This window comes from Phoxinus phoxinus, assembly GCF_949152265.1.
Source record: "Phoxinus phoxinus genome assembly, chromosome: 12".
In the NCBI taxonomy this organism is placed as follows: Eukaryota; Metazoa; Chordata; class Actinopteri; order Cypriniformes; family Leuciscidae; genus Phoxinus; species Phoxinus phoxinus.
In genome coordinates this window covers 28,871,375-28,893,523 of record NC_136887.1, presented here as the reverse complement: position 1 = coordinate 28,893,523, position 22,149 = coordinate 28,871,375, and the positions used below count along the sequence as shown (strand labels likewise).

At 37.5% G+C, this 22,149-nt stretch overlaps 1 protein-coding gene across 6 annotated transcripts in view; it reads left to right on the top strand.

The window, feature by feature from the left end:
• Positions 1 to 22,149, top strand: part of unc5a (unc-5 netrin receptor A) — a 310,292-nt gene that overhangs the window by 257,369 nt on the left and 30,774 nt on the right. For 3 of the 6 annotated variants that reach the window (XM_079629753.1, XM_079629752.1, XM_079629750.1), the window contains 4 exons: positions 443 to 546; positions 1,799 to 1,979; positions 6,101 to 6,268; positions 16,929 to 17,093. In XM_079629753.1, the coding sequence (XP_079485879.1) occupies positions 443 to 546; positions 1,799 to 1,979; positions 6,101 to 6,268; positions 16,929 to 17,093 (618 nt within the window). The remainder of the gene's footprint in view (positions 1 to 442; positions 547 to 1,798; positions 1,980 to 6,100; positions 6,269 to 16,928; positions 17,094 to 22,149) is intronic. The other 3 variants (XM_079629751.1, XM_079629755.1, XM_079629754.1) reach the window with 1 other exon arrangement.

Sequence of the window (22,149 nt, the reverse complement as noted above, 5' to 3'; positions counted from 1 at the left end):
TATGTAAATAAATAAATAACAATAAAATAAAAATATGTATTAATAAAATAATAATAATATAAATAATTGTATATAAATTGCAGCAGTGCATATGTGCATCATATCATACGCACATAAGCATCACTGCACAACATGTCAGTACACTCACCAGACTCACTCTTTTCCAATATATTAACTCAATTTATTAACCAAAATAATGTTACACAAATTTTTACAAATGTTTAATATTAAATGTACTGTACTGTGCACAAGAGCTGTCTATTTTTGCACATTGCACAGAATAGAGACCGTATATATATATATTTATATATAGATAAACATATGTATACGGTCTCTATTCTGTATATATATATATATATATATATATATATATATATATATATATATATGTGTATATATATACCCCCCAATGACTAATAAATCAAATGATTTTGCACTACAGATCTGAGGAAGAACTTTGAGGAGGAACCGCTGGGAAAGGAAGTGGCACTTGATCAGGAAATCCTTCTGCGCTGTCATCCTCCTGAAGGTGTTCCTCCTGCAGAGGTGAGAGCAACAAGCAAACATGCTAACAACCAACGGCTCTGCTAATTATTTCTCTCATTAATGTACCGGTACAAATATACCATCGAGCCAGAGATCTGATGTCTTTCCCCATATTCCGTCTGTTCGATGAGCTGCACTTGGACGAGGAACCATTCAGAGTGATTTGGCAGCTCTGGGAGTCCCATCAATAATACATGTATTTTTGCACTGGTGCAGGACTAGACCAGCCTGCGACCAGCTGTTGCAACTCAATGTCCATCCAAACTTCCACACTTAACAACAAACATGCCGGATATATTTGAGTACTCTGTCTAGTTGTGGGACAAAATATAGATAGGGCAATATATCATTGTCCTTCTCCATGCGATATGAGAATCAATATGCTGACGCCAAATATTGATATTTTAATTAATAAAATAAGGCTCTCTAAATCAATTTTCCTGCTCCCAGCGTCGCTACTTCATGGCTCCTCAAGGTGGCGCTCATCAAATGAATGAGGGAAACGTGAACATAAGTTAACTAGCCACAAGAAAATTAGTTTTTTTTAAACGGGGGGAAAAAAAAATGTCCCAGCCTCATTTGAGTCCAAAGTCTGGAAAACATGCACTTAACATTTTCACAAGCATTTTGTTTTCATAGTTAGACAGATATTGTGATGTAAAGGATTGTCTGTTGATTATCGCAGAATTTCTGTATCATGATATGATCTGTATCGTGAGCCGTGTATCGTATCGTGAGGTACCCTGTGATTCCCACCCCTAATTCTGTCTCTCTTTTTTTATGTGCATTGCGTCTTTGATAAAGTATTACCGTAAATGATTTTGACTTATTCACCAGTTTATTATTATCATAATCATCAATATTAGTTACAGTAACAAAATATGATTATGTATATTTTTGGGTGACTAAACATACCACAACACAAAAAAAAAATTCACAATTTTTTTCTTTTGTTACCCATGTATTATCATAATCGCAATTTCTACTTTTATATTCAATTTCTGATAAAGTGAGCAAGAAGTGTTCTAATTTTCTTTTTTCTTTTCTCAGCGTACAATAGAAAAACGCTAATCCACTTTCCTACTGCCCCTCGCTACCATGCAGTGTCTGCCAAACTTTAACATCCTCGGCCCTGGCTGTGGCCTTGGGATTTGCCCAGAATGGCAGCTGGATCCGAGAGCACACAGAGCGTTTTCCATCCATTTGAGCCAGATTGAAGCTGTGAAATGTTTTCTCTTGTGTATATCTATAGGTGGAGTGGCAGAGAAACGAGGAGCTGATCGACCCCAAGACTGACCCCAATTTCTTCATCACCGTGGACCATAATCTCATCATCAAACAAGCCCGTCTGGCCGACACAGGCAACTACACCTGCGTGGCCAAGAACATTGTGGCTCGACGCAAGAGCTCCTCGGCTACTGTGATAGTCTATGGTGTGTTTCTTCTCATACTTTGTTCCTTTCTTAGATCACAGATAAATGGACTTCACCTTTCAAGAGTCTGACAAAAGTTTGGGATGGTTCTGACCCTGAGTCAGGGCTAATTTACTGAGAGAGTCAGGCTAGCTTTGATGGACAACTCTATTTTGATCAGACTTTGAGAACAAAATGTACTGACTGCTTTGCTTTGCCTACGGAAAATGTATCAGTGTTTTACTATAACAACACTATAGTTGTAGTCTCCATTCATGATATTACCTGTAGCTCTATGGTCCAATTCATTTTTTACATTATTAAACACATTATTCCCACAGTCCTAGAAAAATCAGGGAATTTGCCTGAAAAGTCATGGAAATTAATCCAATCTTATGACAAGTGGGAATTTTGTTGTATTTATCATATATTAAAGAGCAAAATTGAGTTTCTTTATGTTTTGTGAATAATTTCCTTGACATATGGAGATATATCTGGAAAATTATTAATAAAAAAAAAGTATATATATTTTTTAATTAACACACTTATCACAATTAACAAAACAAAGTGTGGTAGCACTTTACAATAAGACTACATTAGTTGACATGAACTAAGACTGCATTTATTAATCTTTCTTTTATTCTACAGAATTTATTAATATCAGCATTTAGTAATGCATTATTAAAATCAAAAGTTGTATTGTTAACATTAGTTAATTCACTGTGAACTAACATGAACAAACAATGAACAACTGTATTTTAATTAACTGGCATTACCAAAGATGAATAAATACTGTAACAAATATATTACTCATTGTTAGTTCATGGTAGTTAATACTTTAACTAATGTTAACAAATAAGACCTTATTGTAAAGTGTTACCGAACGTGCTCAAACATTGGTCAGAAATTGTGGGAACCCTGTCATTTGAGTATTTTATTTAAAATAAATGCTACTTGCTTTGATTTTTATGCAATTTAAATATAAAAATATGTACATTATGTAATGTACATTTACATACAGTGTTTTAAATACTAAAGGCCACTGTATTTCTTGTAGCCACCTTAAAACCTAAGCATTACAATTTGGGAACATTAGCTTTAGCTTAGTTCCTCTAAAACTGATCATGCTGTAAATGATTGCGGCAACATTACAACATATCAATTTGGGAGCAAAGCAGCCAGACAGTGTCTGAGAAATCTCCGCAGAGCTGACAAACACTCACACTGTAGTTGAGCTTGTTGAATTAATGGCAGAAAGTGGCTAATGAATAGGGTTTATAAGCTAGCTGACCTTTATTAAAATGCACAGCAGCAGAGCATCGCTAACCCCGGAGGGTTCCCAGGACAAGCAGCGTTCTAAAAGGTAGCATGCATTACAACCCTGTACACGCTCTCTACTGATCCCAGCCTAGTCAATCACACACGACACATAGTACAGTGCTGGGACAGATCTACTGAGAATACTCCTGAACCACAGATAGACATGTTAACAATGGGAAATCGAAACTCTTTGCCTTATTTCAGAGGTAATGTATCAGTTTTATTATCAAGCATAAAGACAATGAGTCAAGGGACATGTGCGTGATGATTTGCATTAAACCGGAATAAATGCGGACGTGATTTTTAATGCAGAGACCGACTGCAAGTCAATCAGAGCAATCAGTGTGTTGGATTTAATAGGGGAAAATGGAGCTAAACTGACAATTATTTCTCAGATGAATGGAGATTAGATAAGTTGTTGAATTTAGTTTGAATTGCGTGATTTGGGGACATTTTGATGGAAGGCTCTGCAAAAGTGAGAGGAGAATATTTGCGCTCTATTGTTTGCTTTTTATGCTGTCAATCAATGAAGCCCTCACACAGGGAAAAAGAGAAATGGCACATGAATGCTAGGTGCGCGGCGCCTTACAATTTGGCGGTTTCAAATTGTGCAATGTTCCCCAAGCAATTTGCTACCATTGTAGAAATTAATTAAAGAAAAATTCCCTGTGAATACCTTTTGATCAAAAGAACTATTAGGCAAGGTCCTTTATGCTTTTCTTTTTTTCCCCATGGCTTCACATTAAAATGTCAGTTTACTAATTTGAAGTCTTGCAGGCTTGCTTATTGGCTGAACCATAGGTGGTGTGAGAGCTGTTATTAGTGCTTTTTGGACAGAGGACAAGATGAATTTTAACAAGGCTGGACTTGACTTGACACAACGGTGTGCTAAGAGGTAATCAGGACCCGAGTTGCTGCGCAATTTCCTTCTTCGTGGTGAGCAATCAGAGAGGCTAAAGAATTGATTCGTTCTGACCAGAGCAACATTTCGTGGAGAATTAGGTGCAGCTCCAGGCACAATATAGACTCTGACCTGTGATCGAGGCTTCTGGACAACAAATCGCTTGAGTTACCGGGGGAAGAAGAAATCAGATTTGCTCTGAATTCTCCCACCAAGGGAGAGGAGGCTGGGAACTTGATTAAAAACCCTGCGTGATCTTTGGACTCAGAATCATCCCGGAATCCTTGCAGGATTATGCATTTCACCGGCCTGGATATTGGTGCCATAAAAACCATACTGTGTGTCGGTGTAAAGCAGAAAACCAATATACACCCCACTTGAGATGAAATCTAGGCTGTTCCCTTAAAACATCCCACCCACCTTGTATCCCATGTTTTGCTCCGTAGCTTTAACATTGACAGGGGTTAATATATAGCTTGTAAGAGAGATTGAGTGATAGTGTTGTGACTTGACAATTTTTGGTTGTTTGGCTTTATCCAGATGTGGCCATCTTTTTAGACTTGCACACATTATTTATTTTTTTCAGAAGAAGCGAGAAATTTGGATGAGAAAATATTTGACAGTAAAAAATTGAAAGAAATACTTCAAAACAGGAGATCAAATAGTGTGTTAAGTACACGATTGACATACTGTAACCCCCATGACGTTTCAGGAATGCAGATGAAGAGTGCAGGCTTTCATTAAGGTCCAAAGCCTTTTTATTATGTCACTGTGAATTTGATAATGCCTGCCAACCATGTGCAGTGATGATGCATTTTTGTAAGTTAGCATCACCCTGGTTCCTTCGACAAAAACAAAGAAAAAAAAGATTTTTTCCATTGGCTTTGGATTGCTGCAGAAAATAATTTCTATGGCCAATTAAAGTTTATTCTTACACCTTTTGTTCATCATGCTAATCTTCACACATGAACAGAACTTTGAATTTTCATGAATTTGAATGAACAGAACTTTGAAGCCTAATACAATCCGCAGAAGTAAAAAGCTAAACATAGGCTGTAAACAGACTACACCACGGTCACATGACCAGCATTAGGCTTTCAACAACTCTTTCACTATTTTATTTAAAAACATTTTCCCTGAAAGTTTGAGTTAGAATAGTTTTCAAGAGTGAGAACGAGGCTGCGAACGCATACTAGCGAGTTTACCTGTTTGATGCGATGACATTTAATGTCCCTGATATCCGCTGTAGTCCCATTGTTAGCAACCGCCTTTTCAAGACAAGTAAACACTGTAATAAGTGAAGTGCTAAAATCCTAACTCGTTTTGGCAAAAATACGTCATCCCTGCAAAACTCTATTGGTCAGCAAATCAGCCTAAACGAGTCAAACTGCAGGAGACATGTTATTTATTAAAAAAATTACCCACCAACTTGGAAACGTTGAATGTTAAAGCTACACGTGCAGTCTGGGCTCTCTAGTGCCATCTGTGGTTGAAATTACAATTGCGGTAGATTAACAATAAAACCATTTCTGTATCCTGTCTGCTGCTTCAATTAAAATTCGGGAATTTATTTCAATCCTCTGTGGCGTGCATTCAATATCAACAGTAGAATCAGTTGCTTGTTGATGGTGCTGTTCTATGAACACAGAAACTGTGTAAACATCAAATTACCACGAATTTAGATTGGACGAAAAAAAAAACCAGTGATGGCAACCGCCACATAACTGCCTCAAATCAACAGTATATTGTAGCATTGACAACTGTTGACGTTAACATAGCTTTCGTTTGTTGCCGTTGTCCCTGTGGCCTTCCTTTAAGCTCAGAGCTCATGTTTGTGGTTGTTTTTATCCTCGTGCTTGTCGGGTAATCCTGACTCGCTGTGTTCGTTTCCCCCTCTCCTTTGCACTGGGCGCACGAGCAGTGAACGGTGGCTGGTCCACGTGGGCCACATGGTCGGCCTGCAGTGCTGTCTGTGGTCGGGGGTGGCAGAAGAGGAGCCGGAGTTGCACCAACCCCACTCCCCTGAACGGCGGGACGTCCTGCGAGGGCCAGAGCGTCCAGAAAAGTGCCTGCACTGCCACCTGTCCAGGTAACGTCCACCGGGCGTCGCTCACTGCAGAGTAGAGCTAGTTTAGCATTAGCGCACAGACCCTTGCACGGTCCCCTTGCTCTAATGGCACCAATAGCTCCCTCTCTGTAGGACGGCTAGCTTGATTGGCATTAGCTTTTTTGTGCTTAAGCAAAACATTCTGATGTTTTTTAGTTTTTTTTTTTGCTTTTGAAATCCATTGAATTATTCATAGCTAAAGCAGTGCTTGTGTCTCCATTCTGGCCATCATGTTTCTTTTAGATTTCTTCGTGCTCTGTGCTGCTTTCGCTTTTGCTGCATGAGGTCTTTTTTTATTGTTCGGTTGTAAACAGGGTCCAAAATGAACTTGCCTGCCAGTGGTCAAAATATATATTTTGTCCCTATAATGATATTTAGCTCTTTTTCCCCTTGTATTTACAATTAAATTCCTAAATTTGAATTAAGACAGAAAACAGGATGCAGAAATTTTAACATTGTTTTAAACATTTTAAAATGAAATGTATTCCAGAATTTTCAGGATCATTAATCCAGTCTTCAGTGTCACATGATCCTTCAGAAATCATTCTAATATTGATTTGGATTCTTTGAGTTCATAACAATGCAAATGTATTTACTGCCACTTTTTATCAATTTATTGCACCCTTGCTGAATAAAAGTATGAATTGCTTCCAAAGAAATCATAAAATTTTAAAGAAAACATGCTGCTGATTGTAACAGATAATTATATATTTAATAACATTTGTTAAATTGACTTTTTGTTTTTTTTTGTTTTTGTTATTACGAACCAACTTCCTGTGGGCGGTTGCTAGTTCAATAAGCTAATTTTAATTTGTGAGTGTTAATTTTAGACCCTGGTTCTAAGCTCGAAGAAAAGAAAGAAAACTAAAAAGGCTCATCTTTTACAAATTAGTGTATTATTAGCGAATTATTTGATGCTAGTGAGCTACGTTAGTGCTCAAGAAGTTTCCCCTGACCTCCACTATTGCTAGTAGAACTTTCAAGGGTTGAGAGTGAACAGATTGAAAGGAAGAGGAAGCAGGGAAGCACGGCTGCTTTTCCTCAGTGTTTATCGATCGCTTGCAGTTTGAAATGAAAGTCAGGCCGCTTCATTTACAGGCTGACATTAGACTCAGGTAGACGGGGGAGGGGGTTCTCTTGATTACTGCGATAGGCCCGTGAGTGGATTTCAGCAGGGACAGAAATGGCATTATGCAGGCGCTGCAGACTAGCGGAAAATATCCACGCTTGGTAAACAGGAGAGGAAATCGAAGCTTTTGTCAGCTGCAGCTCGTCTCCCTCGCTCACCCCCTCTCTTCCTCCACTCCTCCTGTGAGAGGGTTTATCTACTTAAACCAATCTCCTGTTTCATTACAAAGCAACCAGTGAAATTTAATAAGACGCCACCTTTACGCTGCTCTGTAAGTAACGTGCGCTCAAAATATGGCGTTTTGATGAGCAGAAACACAAAGCATGTGGGAATGCTTCTGACGGAGCTCTGTAGGGATGGATTTCACATGATTACGACCCAAATAGCATTTCTGTGGGGAAGGCGAGAGACAGAGAAGGAAATAAAGCTATGAACACTGTTAAAGAGAAACACTCAAAGTAGATTTTTTTTATGGAAAACAGTGAAGAGAAGTAGAGAGTATGACAGCTATTTGGAAAATTGATTAATGTGATTCATTATTCCGATATTTCACATTTTCATTCAAACAATATATAAATCGAGGCTTATAATACAGATAGTTCAGACCCTAAATTCTGATTACATTGAATTAATGCACCAAGTTTCTGTCGTTTGCAAACCATATGGTAATGAACTATATTTGCGTGAAAATGTATTATTACGATAAGTATCACTAATGAATGTAGCCTGATATTGAAGCCTGGGTTGCAGTCCTGCTTCCCATAGGTATTATTATACATCAAATATGTTCGGATTAGCTCTGACTATGTTGCGTTACACATTAGTCTTTCATGTTCAGTTGCTTGTAAAACTACAGAGGGTGGGAGGGAGAAAAAAATCAGGGAAAAAAATAAATAAAAAATATTGCAAGACAGGTTCACAGTGGTGGCTGTTGCACGTTTTTTTTTGATAAGGGTCATGCTGAGCGAGCGAGTTGGACGATGTTCCTGTGGTGGCTTTATTCCCCTCGTGTTTCTCGCACTCCGACCGATTAATCCTGACATGGGTCGCAGCGAGGGAGCCACGGTGTCCTAGCCAAGGATGACTTAGTTGTGTTCCCAATCAAAAACGGGCACTTGCCTGCTTTAGCATGCTCACCAGAGGACCCCAAATCCTGTCAGCGAGAGAAAAGAAGGAGAGAGAATGACCATCCCGTTCCATTTATCACCATACAAAGACACGCACGGACAACTGCAGGCCCTAAAAATTACATCTGAGACTTCATCCCGATTTATCAAAACGTGACTTCTGACTGCAGGAGGTATAAATCACCATTTACTGACTAGCTGCAGGTAGAGGCGCAGTGTTCCCAGAGCACAGGCAGACAGCAGGAGACAGAGAGAGAAACAGCAGAGCTTTGATAAACGACTCTGTATGTGAACATAGTCCATCGCCGCTGTTCTACTGATCCTCAGGACAGGGCGACTTTAAAGGACGTGACGAGATTCTTTGTGTAATGCGGCGAGCATGCGATGCCATGTGAATGCTGATGAAGCTGAATTCTTTTTGTAATACGAATAGGTTGGAATAATATTTCCAAGGCACTCAAAATGCTATCCTCAGTCACAAGGCTGCAGAACCAATCAAAACAACATAATCTGATTATTAACCACACACACACACACACACACACACACACACACACATTGTATATATATATATTATGGCTGTCAAAAGATTAATCGCGATTAATCGCATCCAAAATAAAAGTTTGTGTTTGCATAATATATGTGTGTGTACTGTATAATTATTTATATATATAAAAACACACACAATCATGTATATATTTCAGAAAAATTGGTTATATTTATATATAAAATATTTATATATAATATAAGTTATATAAATGTATATACAGTATATAAATGCAAATATTTCTTAAATATATACATGAATGTGTGTGTACTATTTATACATAATAATTATACACAGTACACACACATATATTATGCAAACACAAACTTTTATTTTGGATGCGATTAATCGCGATTAATCTTTTGACAGCCCTAATATATATATATATATATATATATATATATATATATATATATATATACTGTTTATATATATACTCTTATTATGACTGTAATCTACCAAACATACTCTAACCACATATAGTACTCATGATACAAACAGTGTTTACAGTCTCAGAGTAATTATTATTATAATAAAATGTAATAATGATAATAATTTATTGAATTATAGAATTTTACGGTACACCCATCATTTATTATCACCACATAGGACACTGACAAGGAGCTCCGGTGATTACAACACTTGTTTTATATATCTTTTATATACGTTTCATAATCTCCTCAACCACCACCAATGTGCAGCATCCACCTGGATGATGTGACGGCAGCCATATTGCACCAGAACGCCCACCACACGTCAGCTCACTGGTGGAGAAATTTTGCCAGAATGCCGGAGTTACACCCCTGCTCTTTTTTTCCGAAGGGCATCCTGGGATTTTTAATGACCACAGAGAGTCAGGACATTGGTTTAACGTCTCATCTGAAGGACGGTGCTTTTTTTTTTGACAGTATAATGTCCCCATCACTATACTGGGGCGTTAGGACCCACAAAAACCACAGGGATAGCACCCCCTACTGGCCCCTACTGACTAACACCTCTTCCAGCAGCACTTGCAAGTCTAAGGACAGCATGAATGCAGAAAGAGACCTTGATGTGCAATTCTTTATATTGGCAGCAGTGCATGGGCAAAACATGACTTACTTGGACATTTTAGTGTTTTGCATACCATATTCAGCATGTTTGATTGTGATTGCATGCCTTTTTGTACGTTTAGCCTTAATATCTTAGCAGCAAAAATATAAAATGTTATACATATATTATATTTATTCCAGTTTAAATCTGTGCTTAAACTCCGATTTCCACACGGAAACAAATACAGCCCTTCTGAGTCCAGTTCTGAACCTGAGGACTAATCCGCATGATGTGCTGGCTTACCATTTCTTCCTTTCTCTCTCCTTCCTTTCTCTCATGGAAAATTATTACCATAGTCACAAGAATCAATAGTACTTGTTTTTTTTTTTTTTCTTCTTCCTTCAAATCTTTTCAAAAGGAACAAATCAGTAACTTAACACAATTGGCCAATCAACTGGATGAGTTCAGCTGTGAAGAGTCTAATGTAATAAGTGGGCTTTAAAGGGCTAATTGACCCTGATGAGCCTCTTGTACTGGCTCTTGTTGAATCATTGGCTGGTTAGACCTTTAGCACGGTGAAGAGGCTGCTTCATCTAATCCCGACACGTCAGAGACGTCATATACGACCAGCACACACAAAGACAACCCTCACCTATGACTGGAGAGCCTCGTGAATTGAATGGTCTCTGAGGAGAGCTTTACCTGAGATCGAATGCAGTCCCTCAGACATCTTCGCTTTTCAGTAACTCTTTTCTGCTTCAAGTTCGTTTTAAAGATCAGAGCAAGTGCTGATTCATTTGGATTCTAAACTTTAGCATTTTAACGTATTACAAAGGAGAGACAAAACAAAAGTTAACATCACAAAAAAACATTTTTCAATCTTCCACTGATGCGTTATCGTTAGCCTGATGCATTCAGCGTGGAACCATGGCAGTGTCTTAACTGATGGAGAACTAACAGATCTTCCAGCTTACGTTGCAGTATGTTTTCAGTACTCGGAGCAAATGTTTTCCTCTTCCCTGGATGCTAGCCTATTCTGCTGGACTTTATCTCTTAGCATTTCCTTCCCTCTTGAAGTTTCTTTAACTGATCAAATGTTGGCCTATATAAATATGAATTGGGTTTGGATGAAGGCTCAGTGCCAGGAAATAAAAATCTCGTTCCCCCCCACCCGTTATGTGCTATTCTTTGCTCCTATTGGTCCGTTTGCTGCTTTCTCTGGTTTCTTTTTCACTCTCATGATTTTCTGTTAGCCTTAAATCTGCTTAACTAGAACTGGACATTATTACTAAAATTGTACATCTTGTAAAAATCATATTGTTTTCTGCCTTGTGATGATGACATTTGAGATATACGTTTTAGTTATTTTTGCATGTTTTGCTGAGAAACAGCTTTTTCTTTACTTGAAACAGCCATTGTTGGCAAAAATCAAGTTACAAATATGTATAATATTGAACAAATATTTAATATTATATATGTTAACATTTTGTAGAATTAATGTCCCCTTGAAATAAAAAATGAAGGCTTTTAGTATGAATATGTTAGCAGGGCTGTAAACGATTAATCGCGATTAATCGAATCCAAAATAAAAGTTGGTTTACATAATATATGTGTGTGTATTGTGTACAATTATTTTCTATATATAAATACACACACATGCATGTATATATTTAAAAAAAAATTTATAAAATAGTTCTATTTATATATAATATAAATTATATAAAAATATATATGCAGTATATAAATGCAAATATTTCTCAAATACATGCATGTGTGTGTATTTATATATACAAAATAATTATACACAATAATGATGTAAACAATTAACAAATAATTATGTAAACACAAACTTTTATTTTGGATTCGATTAATCACGATTAATCGTTTACAGCCCTATATTTTAGCCTTGCTTGCTGTTACCTAAAAGCTAGTGTGCTCCAAAACAATGCTAACATTTGCATTTAGAAGATATAAGCATTCAAATCTTATTCTCTCGCTTCCACCAATATGGATCAATGATTTTGATGAGATCACTCTGCACTTCAGCTTCTCATCAGATTTTCTGTCCAATCAAATGCTCTCTAGAATCTAAAGCGTCCCGCCCCTGCATTATAAATAGATGCTGAAGCTGCGCTGAAATCAGTCACTTGTTCACACATTCACTATTTTCTACATGATGAATAGCACACATTACACTATATAGGGGATAGGGAAAGATTCAGACAGTGTAAATATGCTTTCCATTGAGGCGTGCACACACACTGTTCCGGTGCAGAGACACGATAGCCAGTCGGCACAGACCACAAAACCTATCGGACCCATTTGAATTCTGCACAGAATGATATTTTAAAGTGATATGGAAGACATTAGGAGAAACAGTTAGAGATTAGGAGGAAACTGCAGCTTTATCGAGCTCAAAGGCTCTGGTCATGCTGTGATAAACTAAACACTATTGGCTATTTAAAAAAAGGGAAGGAGCTGCTCGATATGTCTTCGCGATAACACGTTACATCGACGTAAATATAACAAATATAGTTTTGATATATTGCCCAGTCCTACTTAAAACTTGATGTTTGCATAGCAGTTTATTGTCATGAAGCTGTAAATCCAGGACATTTAAATATTGTGCCAGGCTCTTACAAAGGTGCAAGACTGCTCATTTTTTTCTGAAGATGTTTTGCTTAACTTGTTTTTGGTGCGAAAATCCCCTAATCTTTTTTTTTTTTTTTTTGCAAGCTTCAACCAAGAAATATTTCCCATGAAGTAAGCTTCTCAATAACCTTTTCCAGAATTCCAAAACCCTTTTAGAACCCTGTATTCAAAGACCTACATTCGTCTTGCGTTTGTTGCATGATGCACTTGAATCCAAGATAGGCAGCAGATTATGACGACATCGTTCTGACCCTGCCCACTCTGGCTCAGAGCCCATGAATCACCTGTAATCTTGTTGTCTCAGTTTTATTGAACATGGAATGTTTAGGTCCAGGTGAGATTACAGATGTGAGTGTTGTTGACTCTGTCTCATCCCTGCTGATCTGAAAGGTAATTGTGTGACTCTCCCGCTCGGTTCCTCCTCCCTGCTCAAGGACGAGGCAGCTGGAGGTGTCCAGCATTGGCCATTGTGATTTTGAGCAACAGTGAGTTGAAATGGGGCTTCCTGCAGGCCTTTTAAAGAGCAGTTTGACGCCTTTTTAGATGTGCCCTTGACAAGATGTCCAAATAGACCTGCCACTGCGTTATTGTGTTACAGGCACCCTGGCACAACACACACACACACACACACACACACACACACACACACACACACACACACACACACACACACACACACACACACACACACACACACACACCTCTTCACCCCTACAGCAGAATGATTGGAAATCAAAGATAATATCTTAATGGGAGGGAGTCTGGAATGGACAATTATTTGTCTGGCTTCGGTTCCTTATTATTGCATACTTCACTCATGTTAAGCAGGTTTAAGATATGATTTTTGCATATTTTGAAGGTGAAATTGGCCATCACTGTCTATTTTTCTGCTTCTCTCACTTCATTACTTGTTTAAGGTCGACATGAAATCAAAATGGACCCTATTTACTTTCTTAATAAACGTTCCTTGTTCCTTTGCACAAACAGTGCATGTTATTACGAATATATATTTTTTTGTCATCAATAACTTGCAGTGCCTCTAAAATGTATTTCCTTTTAGGGTGATGTTACTTTTGGCAGGCTCGTTAATGTTAACTACTTTCCAAAAAGTGGTTTAAGCATTGTTTAAGACTACTGTTGTAGGTCTACACAACTATTTAAAGGGTTAGTTTACCCAAAAATGAAAAACCATTTAATACAATTCGATGGAATAAAGTTCACTGCAACAATAGCAAATGATGAGATATTTGATTGAGATGTTCAAAGGTGAACTTTGACCTTTAGCTTCAACGCCACTATTCCTGCCAAATGTTTGATCAGAAGTTAAAAGGCTTGCTGGAAAAGCGTGCCAGCTACATTTTTGCAAAAGTACATATACATGGAATTGACTGAAGTCTCCAGCTGAAATGAACACTAGAGACAGTCAAACAACTTTTACAAACAAACTTTTATTCCTGCATGGTTACTTGGGCAATATGTTATGACCTCAAAATAATTTTTCCAGTGAAACGCAAATCATGATAAAAAAGATCAAAGACTTGTAGAAGCAAGCTATGTAAATTGGCATAGTTGCTTCAGAAAGTGCGTTTTTCTCTCACGTTTGCTATAGATTAGGTTTAGTCAATTATTTTTGCACTAGCGGTATTATTTTCAAACATGATAGACAGAGCATTACATTTTAGCGGCACTCACCAGACTACAGGCTGACATTCACCAGACATTTAATTTCCAAACTGCTAAGATTTGTACAGCAACCAACATAAAACTTTGCCAGGATAAAACTGAACGCACTTTTAGCGACACTCACCTCAGGGAATGATGCCACAAACATAAAAGTGGAAGTATTCCTTCACAATTGACTACAGACTTAAATGGTACAGAATGACCACTTTTCATGATCCAATCAATTCCCAAGGGATTAAAAGTCCCAGTTATCTTCTACGAATCCTTTTTATTTCAAAATGTAACGTTATCAAAGTCAAATGGGTTGAGAATGGCGTTTCATGTTGACTCTAATGTCTATATTGCTGCTAGTGTTTTATCTGCAATTCATTTCTTCCCGAATAAGTCAAGAGAGTTCCTCTCAGTCGCTTTGTGCAGTTTTTCAGAGAGAAGAAAGAGTCTTTTCTCCATCACTTAGCTGTTGATCTCTCATCACCTGTCTTTTAAAATTCATGCAGAGAATCAGAGACAGGAACACGATTCTTATTGTAATGTATTCATTAGCATTAATTCTCTGTTCAGCCAGGCTAGTGTGATGATATAAGCCTGTCTCGCTCGCAAATGAGTCCACTCAATGGCAAACAAGGACAATTATTTGATTTCTTCGCCACTCTCCCTGACAAATGTTTGATCAAAAGCGGTGTCAGCATCTCTTTTAGATGCACTCCGCACGTTCTTTGTTAGTACGAATATCTTTCACCATTGCTTACTAATCTCTCTGCATATTTAAATATGAAAAACCCACTCTCGTCTGGCAGGCTACGACTAACTGTCGTCTTTATTCACAGCCATTTACGATGGCTGACTTTTCATCTTGCTTATCACTAAGGCACGCAAGTGCTTTATTAGCTGGTTGTTTGGCCAAGCGGTGACCCAGGGTCTGGTAAGCAGAGCAAAACTGCACACTGAATATGCTATAAAGCCAGGGGTGAATGAACAGCCCAGCGTGTCTGATCTTGGGTCTGTCAAATGGAGTCATCAGTAACTCTGTATCTGTATCCAACTGTATCCAAGTACCATAATTCACCCCCTGCTCTTGGTCCTGTGAGGGCGCAGCTCAGCGTCCCTAGAGAGCTCATTACCAGAGCTGCTCACATTAGCCCTGTAGTAACCTTCCCAAACCTGGCACAGCGTCAGCCCGAATAAGACTTCCAAAATGGCCTCCGGTCCAGCTGACGAATAACGCGGCCCTGTGAGAATGAGAAATGGAAATAAAATGCGTCTTCCGTGGCATGGGAGGAAATAGGACATTTGAGTGTTGTTTCACTAGGCACAAACACATACAGAATTTTCCACCTGCCTTTTATCCTTGTATAGGCTTTTCACACTTGAAATTGTAATCGGGTTATTGTAGACATACTCTAACACTGTGGATGCTAAGCTCCTTTTTTCATTCCACCCAGGCCATTTATGGAAGCTAAGTTGCACAAACGTACAATAATATACAACCGTTCCGTATTCAGCAACTTGGCCAAGAAATGATTACCTTTTTGATTCAGGAAGGATGCATTAAATTGATCAAAAGTGGCAGTAAAGACATTTATAATGTTAGTATAATATTAAGCAGCACAACTATTTTCAACATTGATGAAATTCAGCTTTGCCATCACTGGAATAAATTGCATTTTAAAATACAGTAAATTAGAAAACGGTTATTTTAAATTGTAATAATATTTCACATTCTGTTTTTACTGTATTTAAAACAAATGCATCCTTTGTAAGCACAACATTAATAAATCTCACTGACCCCAAATTTGTTAAAGGGAGTGTATATTCTTAAAGGCACTGCAGTAGAATAATCTGTTTAATCCCACAATTAAACTAAATTGCTTGCTACTGTACCTTTAAGACATCTATCCGTAGAGAGAGGGTATAGAGAATGGTCATGTAAAACAGAATGATGACTTCAGGGGAAAAAAATAAAATGCTACAAAAGTGTTGAAAAATGCATAGCTAAAAAGCTAAGAATGGTGTTTTCAAATGTGGTGGTTGATGTGCACACTGTATGTAAATCTTGCAGCTCCAGAGACAGCGCATCTGTATGTAGTTGAGTGTATCATGGAGAAAGGCGTTGCATGCATCAGAATAACAGCACTCGCATAGCATAAGCTGCATTATTTAATACACCTCAATGTCAAAAACTCTGTATGAGCATAGGGCAGGAATGTAGAGTTTGTGCTTGCATGTTAGAGCAAATGGGTGTTGCTGAGATAAATGAGTAAGATAATTTATTGCTAGCTATACCTAAATATCAAGGTGACCCTCATAGTGAGTTAGTTACTGCACATTATTTATGTACAACAGGACTTTGTGCTGCTGCTACGCTTTGACTAGTGTTTGAGAGTTTAGTACATAAACATTCATTCTGCCATAATGTGTGATGGATTGCTGATTCTGTCTTCTGTGTGCGTGTGTGTGTGTGTGTGTGTTCAGTGGATGGCGGTTGGAGTGAATGGAGTAAGTGGTCGCCATGCGGAGCCGACTGCAACATGTGGAGGAGTAGAGAATGCACCCAACCTACGCCCGGCACCGGCGGGAAGGAATGCCAGGGCCTGGATCTTCAGTCCCTCAACTGTACCAGTGAGCAATGCCCTCAGAGTGAGTACACCACCTCAGTCCCTTGATTAATCCATCGATTAAATGACAGACTTCCTTTATCGATCACACTAAATGTGATGTGAAGCCTGGGGTGCATCAGTGAGAGACCATTTACCGCTAGACAACGTGGGAAGAGCGAAGAAAGGGCACCTTGGAGGTCTGCATTAACACATTTGTTTAGTGTAGCGCGGGCAGGGTGTGTGTATCGTTGGGTTGTGTTTGTTTGCTGGAAGGTCACTTTTCCAGATCAGAGAACCTCGAGTTGTCCAAGGTCTTGACGGTCTCCTGGGTTCCGTTCTCTGTTTGTTTTCCAGCTCTTCTTCCCTCACGCAACCTTTCCCGTTCCTGTTGTTCTTCTGTTCTTTTAATGATGTTAAACCTCTCAGTCCTGCAGCCGCCGTTGCCATAGCGCCACAGCAGCATCGACATCGGCGTCCTCGGTAGCAGCAACGATATAACTGTTCTTCTGATGATTGTTTTTGATAATAGAGCATCTGGTGGCCGTTATCAACTGTTTCCGCGAGAAACGATTGGTTGAAACTAATGCCAGAGGGTAGACGTGGAGAAGTTAACGCTTTGTGTAATTTCAGGATGGCTGTGTGTGGGTAGAAGAGTTTCTCGAGCAAAGGGTTTTATGTGTTTTCACAGCTCCAAAGTCTTGATGCTAAATGAATACTAGAAAGCGAAGTGTTGCGACTAAAAAAATCCTGATTGAAATCTGACTTTTAAATCGTGAATTGGTCTCTTTGGCCAGTAAGTGATTTAAAATGCTAAAATTGGAATTCGTTGATTTATTAATTTACTATAATTGTAATACACCATCATTCAAAAGTTTATGGTTGGTAAGATTTTTTTGTTTTTGTAAGTCTCTTGTGCTCAGACTGCATATCAACAATTCAGTAAAAACTATAAACATGTGTCCTAGCTGAATAATAATGTTTATTTATCTAAAAAAATTACTGACACCAAACTTTTAAATAGTATATATACATATTAAATACATTTTTCAAATGTAAATAAGTGACATACTGTTGGGAGGTAATGTTTTCTAGTGCGTGTGAGTGTGATTAAACAGTTTGAAATAATACTTTCTTCTTGTTCTTTACTAAGATTAAAGAATTCTATAAATTATATTTAAAAAAATCACTTTGGAATTGAATCAATTCTTTGAACAAAATGTCTTGTTTCCATGCTAAGAATGCATGTAGCAACTCATAATGTAAAAACTCCACATAATGTAATAAGTATTACATTATTATTATTGTAATAAAATGTTCATAATGTAATAATTTTCTCAAAACGTGATAAAATCTTGAGCTCATAATGTAATAACTATTTGTACATTATGAGAAATGTATTACACTATAAACTCACCAAAAACATTTCATATTTTCCTAATTGTAATAGCTTTTAAAACATAAAAATATTAGTATATATTTTTTAAAAATCTAAATCCAGTCTTAAACCACATGCTAAATGTAACAGATTTAAATATTCATGCAATTATTATGCTTATACTTTATATTTTTATTAAACATAAATGATTGGTACATTTAAAAGAAATCTAAATCCAGAATTAACCTGCCAACAAAAACTATTATTATAATTATTATTACTACTACTACTACTACTTCTTGTATATGGTATATATACTTTTAAATGACAAACAGTGTTAAATACCAATACTATGTAAAACTGTTGTGAAGAAAACCCCACAGTATCAATATAACAATGAGGTGTGTGTGTGTGCGCGTGCGTGCGTGCGTGCGTGTCTTTGTGTGTGATAGATCACGTTATCTGCTTCAGCCAACGACAGCACGGAGCGCAAGTTAAGCAAACATTTCTTCTCTTTAATATAAGTTTAAACAAAACAAAGCCTGAATATACATCCGAGGGCATGTTGAAAAATACAGTACAACTAAAAATCATGTACAGTGGTTATAAAAAGTCTATTATAGAGTTTATAATGTAATAAATGTCTCATAATGTAAAAATTGTTATTATATTATGAGCTCAAGATTTTAAGTTTTGAGAAAATAATTACATTATGAACATTTTATTACAATAATAATGTAACACTTAATTACATAATTACATTATGTGCAGTTATTAAATGATGAGAAACTCTTTACTTAAGATCATTTGATTATGAACATGATTAATAATGTTAAGTAACTTTAAGTGCTTGCAATGAATTATTAGCTTACGGTGCCCTTAAGAATATACACTCCCGTTCACAAATTTGGGGTCAGTGAGATTTATTAATGTTGTGCTAACCAAGGATGCATTTATTTGTTTTAAATACAGTAAAAACAGAATGTGAAATATTATTACAATTTAAAATAACTGTTAAAATCCAATTTATACCTGGTGCTATGCGTTGTTCATGTCACAGTTGAATTATTCACCCTGTCTGTCATTCAGAGCTCTTTGTGTGATATCGGCTGTGAAGAACCGCATTTAAAAGATCTCCCATAGAGACAGCAGAACAACAGAAACGAGCTGCTCTTTTAATGTCTCGCCCCGTAATTTACCCCTCTGGTTATCACGAAATGTGGTGAGCCGAACATTTGTTGTTTCACTCGCAGCAGAAATCTGGGACTCGTCTTCATGCGATTCCGTTTGATCTCGCTGCGGCCACGACTGTTGCTGATACGAATCTTCAGCAGAGATAAAGGGAGGCAGAATGTGAGCAAACACTCCCATTAGTATGTGCAGAAGTAGAGGTCAAGAGTAAAGAGTTTGTATTCCTCATGCTGAGAGTCGATACAGTTCTAGAATCCTTCGCTTTTTCAACTAAGGGCCACATGGTGGCATGTCCAATCCCAGCATCATCTCAAACCACTCCGGCATATTTTGCAGCGTCAAGATTTTTACGTGCAAAAATTGCCAATCGCAATCGGCAACAACAAAAGAATGTTAATACTGAATATTGCCACCTTGCAGCCAAGCCCAAGGCCTGGTTATCATCATTAGATGTTTACGTTTCTCTGTTCTGGGAGGTTGCGCTGCAGTCGGGATGTTATTAATTGGCTCGTATTGCTCAAATTAAAAGCACAAAAGCTGGTGCGATGGCTGCCACGGGAAAATTTGCTCAGTTGGGGGTCCGGCCAAGCAGATGGGCTTGTATTCGCATCCTCTCGGATCAAAGTGTTGGGATTGGCATCTTAATTCGGGTATGCTGTGAGCGTCCTGTTAACATAGTCCCCCTCCAGGACACTTTTGCGTTGGGGTCAAAGGGGGTGGCGGGACAACATCAGCCGGTCGAGTCCTTCCCCCTCGTTCTTTAAGCTTTTGCACATTCCAGATTTGAATCTGAGCCCTCCCACACGTCATTTACACACGTATAGCTCAAACTCTTAAGCCCACATATACAGGCGCACTGAATAGGCAAAAATCCCTGAAAATTGGAATGCAGGCCACAGAAAAATGCTTGCCCCAATCTGTTCTCAGCAGATGTCTCTCACCAGACAATAGAGCAGTTTTCAACTGTAATGAGCAGAAAATCCTGCCTGCTTTGGCCAGTCTGCTGCACAGGAAATGTTTTCTTCTTCTTTTTCTTCGGAGGGTTTAATTAGTTGTTAGAGGAAACTCATTGAAATAAAAGTTGCATTTAGTGTCCTCATAATTCAAGGGAAGATTAGCCCTAGAGCACCTGCTATGGGTTAAACGCAAGTTGAAAAGCACATAAATCCAAGCAGCTGTGTGAAATGAAGAGCATCAGAATGACTGTTTACTCTGCACAGTGGATGCGGTCGAGGAGGACAGGGGGAAACACTGTGAAGGTTCCATCATGTTTGTGAAATAAGCTTGTTTGTAAAGTTGGACACTTTACACTAGTCGATCCTAAAATGACATTCACATCCAAAGCACTGTTGGATGGGAATAACTTTCCAAACAATGCTTGAGTAACGTAATAATTATCTGTGATCTCATGTACTGATTTGGATGGAATTTTCAAAAACGTTATTATATATATATATTTTTTTACTTTTTAAAAACGTTAGCTCAGTTTTTAATTGTAAGTCTCATAGGTCTCCATAAATATAATGAACTTCTGACCATTACACAAAATCCTGCTGTGATGTTTCTGTATAGAGCACTTTATAATAACTTTATAAGAATATTAATTTTGTAACTATCTTTTTTTATGTTATATCTAAAAAATCTATGAAATAGTAAAAAATATTGTTATCATATATATATTATATCATATATAATTCTATATATTTTATATTTAGATTTGTTATACATTTTGAACCATATGTTTACAGTTATAGCAGTACTGACTTTATAATGTTTATGTAATTATATTTTAAATATAGTAAATATTAATAAATATTGTTATATTTTTATAGCACAATTTAAAAAAAAGTAAGTAATTTTTAAACCAATGCTTTATCAATACAAGTAATCTATAAAATAAAGTTGGATGCATAACTATTCATCTATTTTGATATATCTAAAGCCTATCATTGCTGATTGGTTGATAGGGATATTGTTCCAGGATGGACAAGGTTGTTTATCCAAAATCACTGTCTCCAAACAGTATTTTATTGCAGGTGTCTATTGTTAGATTTTCACGAATCAGTGGAAAACTTCAGTGTGGATGCTGCATAGCGCCTCGTAACCTTCATTCATCTAGTCAGGATAATTAACAGTTTGGCGCATCACCACCTGGTAAAATTACACCCAGGTGTTGCTGGGTAAAAAGTGATGATGGGAAGGAAAAGTCATGTTGCTGAATAAATGCAGCCTGCACTGATAATCAGGCTAATTTGTGGAATGTTGTAAATTAAGACTTTTTAAAGCACCATGTTTTTAGCCATTTAGCAATAATGAAAATAACGTTGTAACCTTTAAAAGCAAAGTCTTTCATGCTGAGGGACTAATTTAGTAATACCTACTGCAAGGATGATAAATTATTCCGATAAATTATATTTTGTATGTTTACTGGTTACAAGAAACAGACTATACATTTGTAGACTTTTTGATTACCTTAAAGGGATAATACACACAAAAGTGTAAATTATGTCATCAATTACTCACCATTATG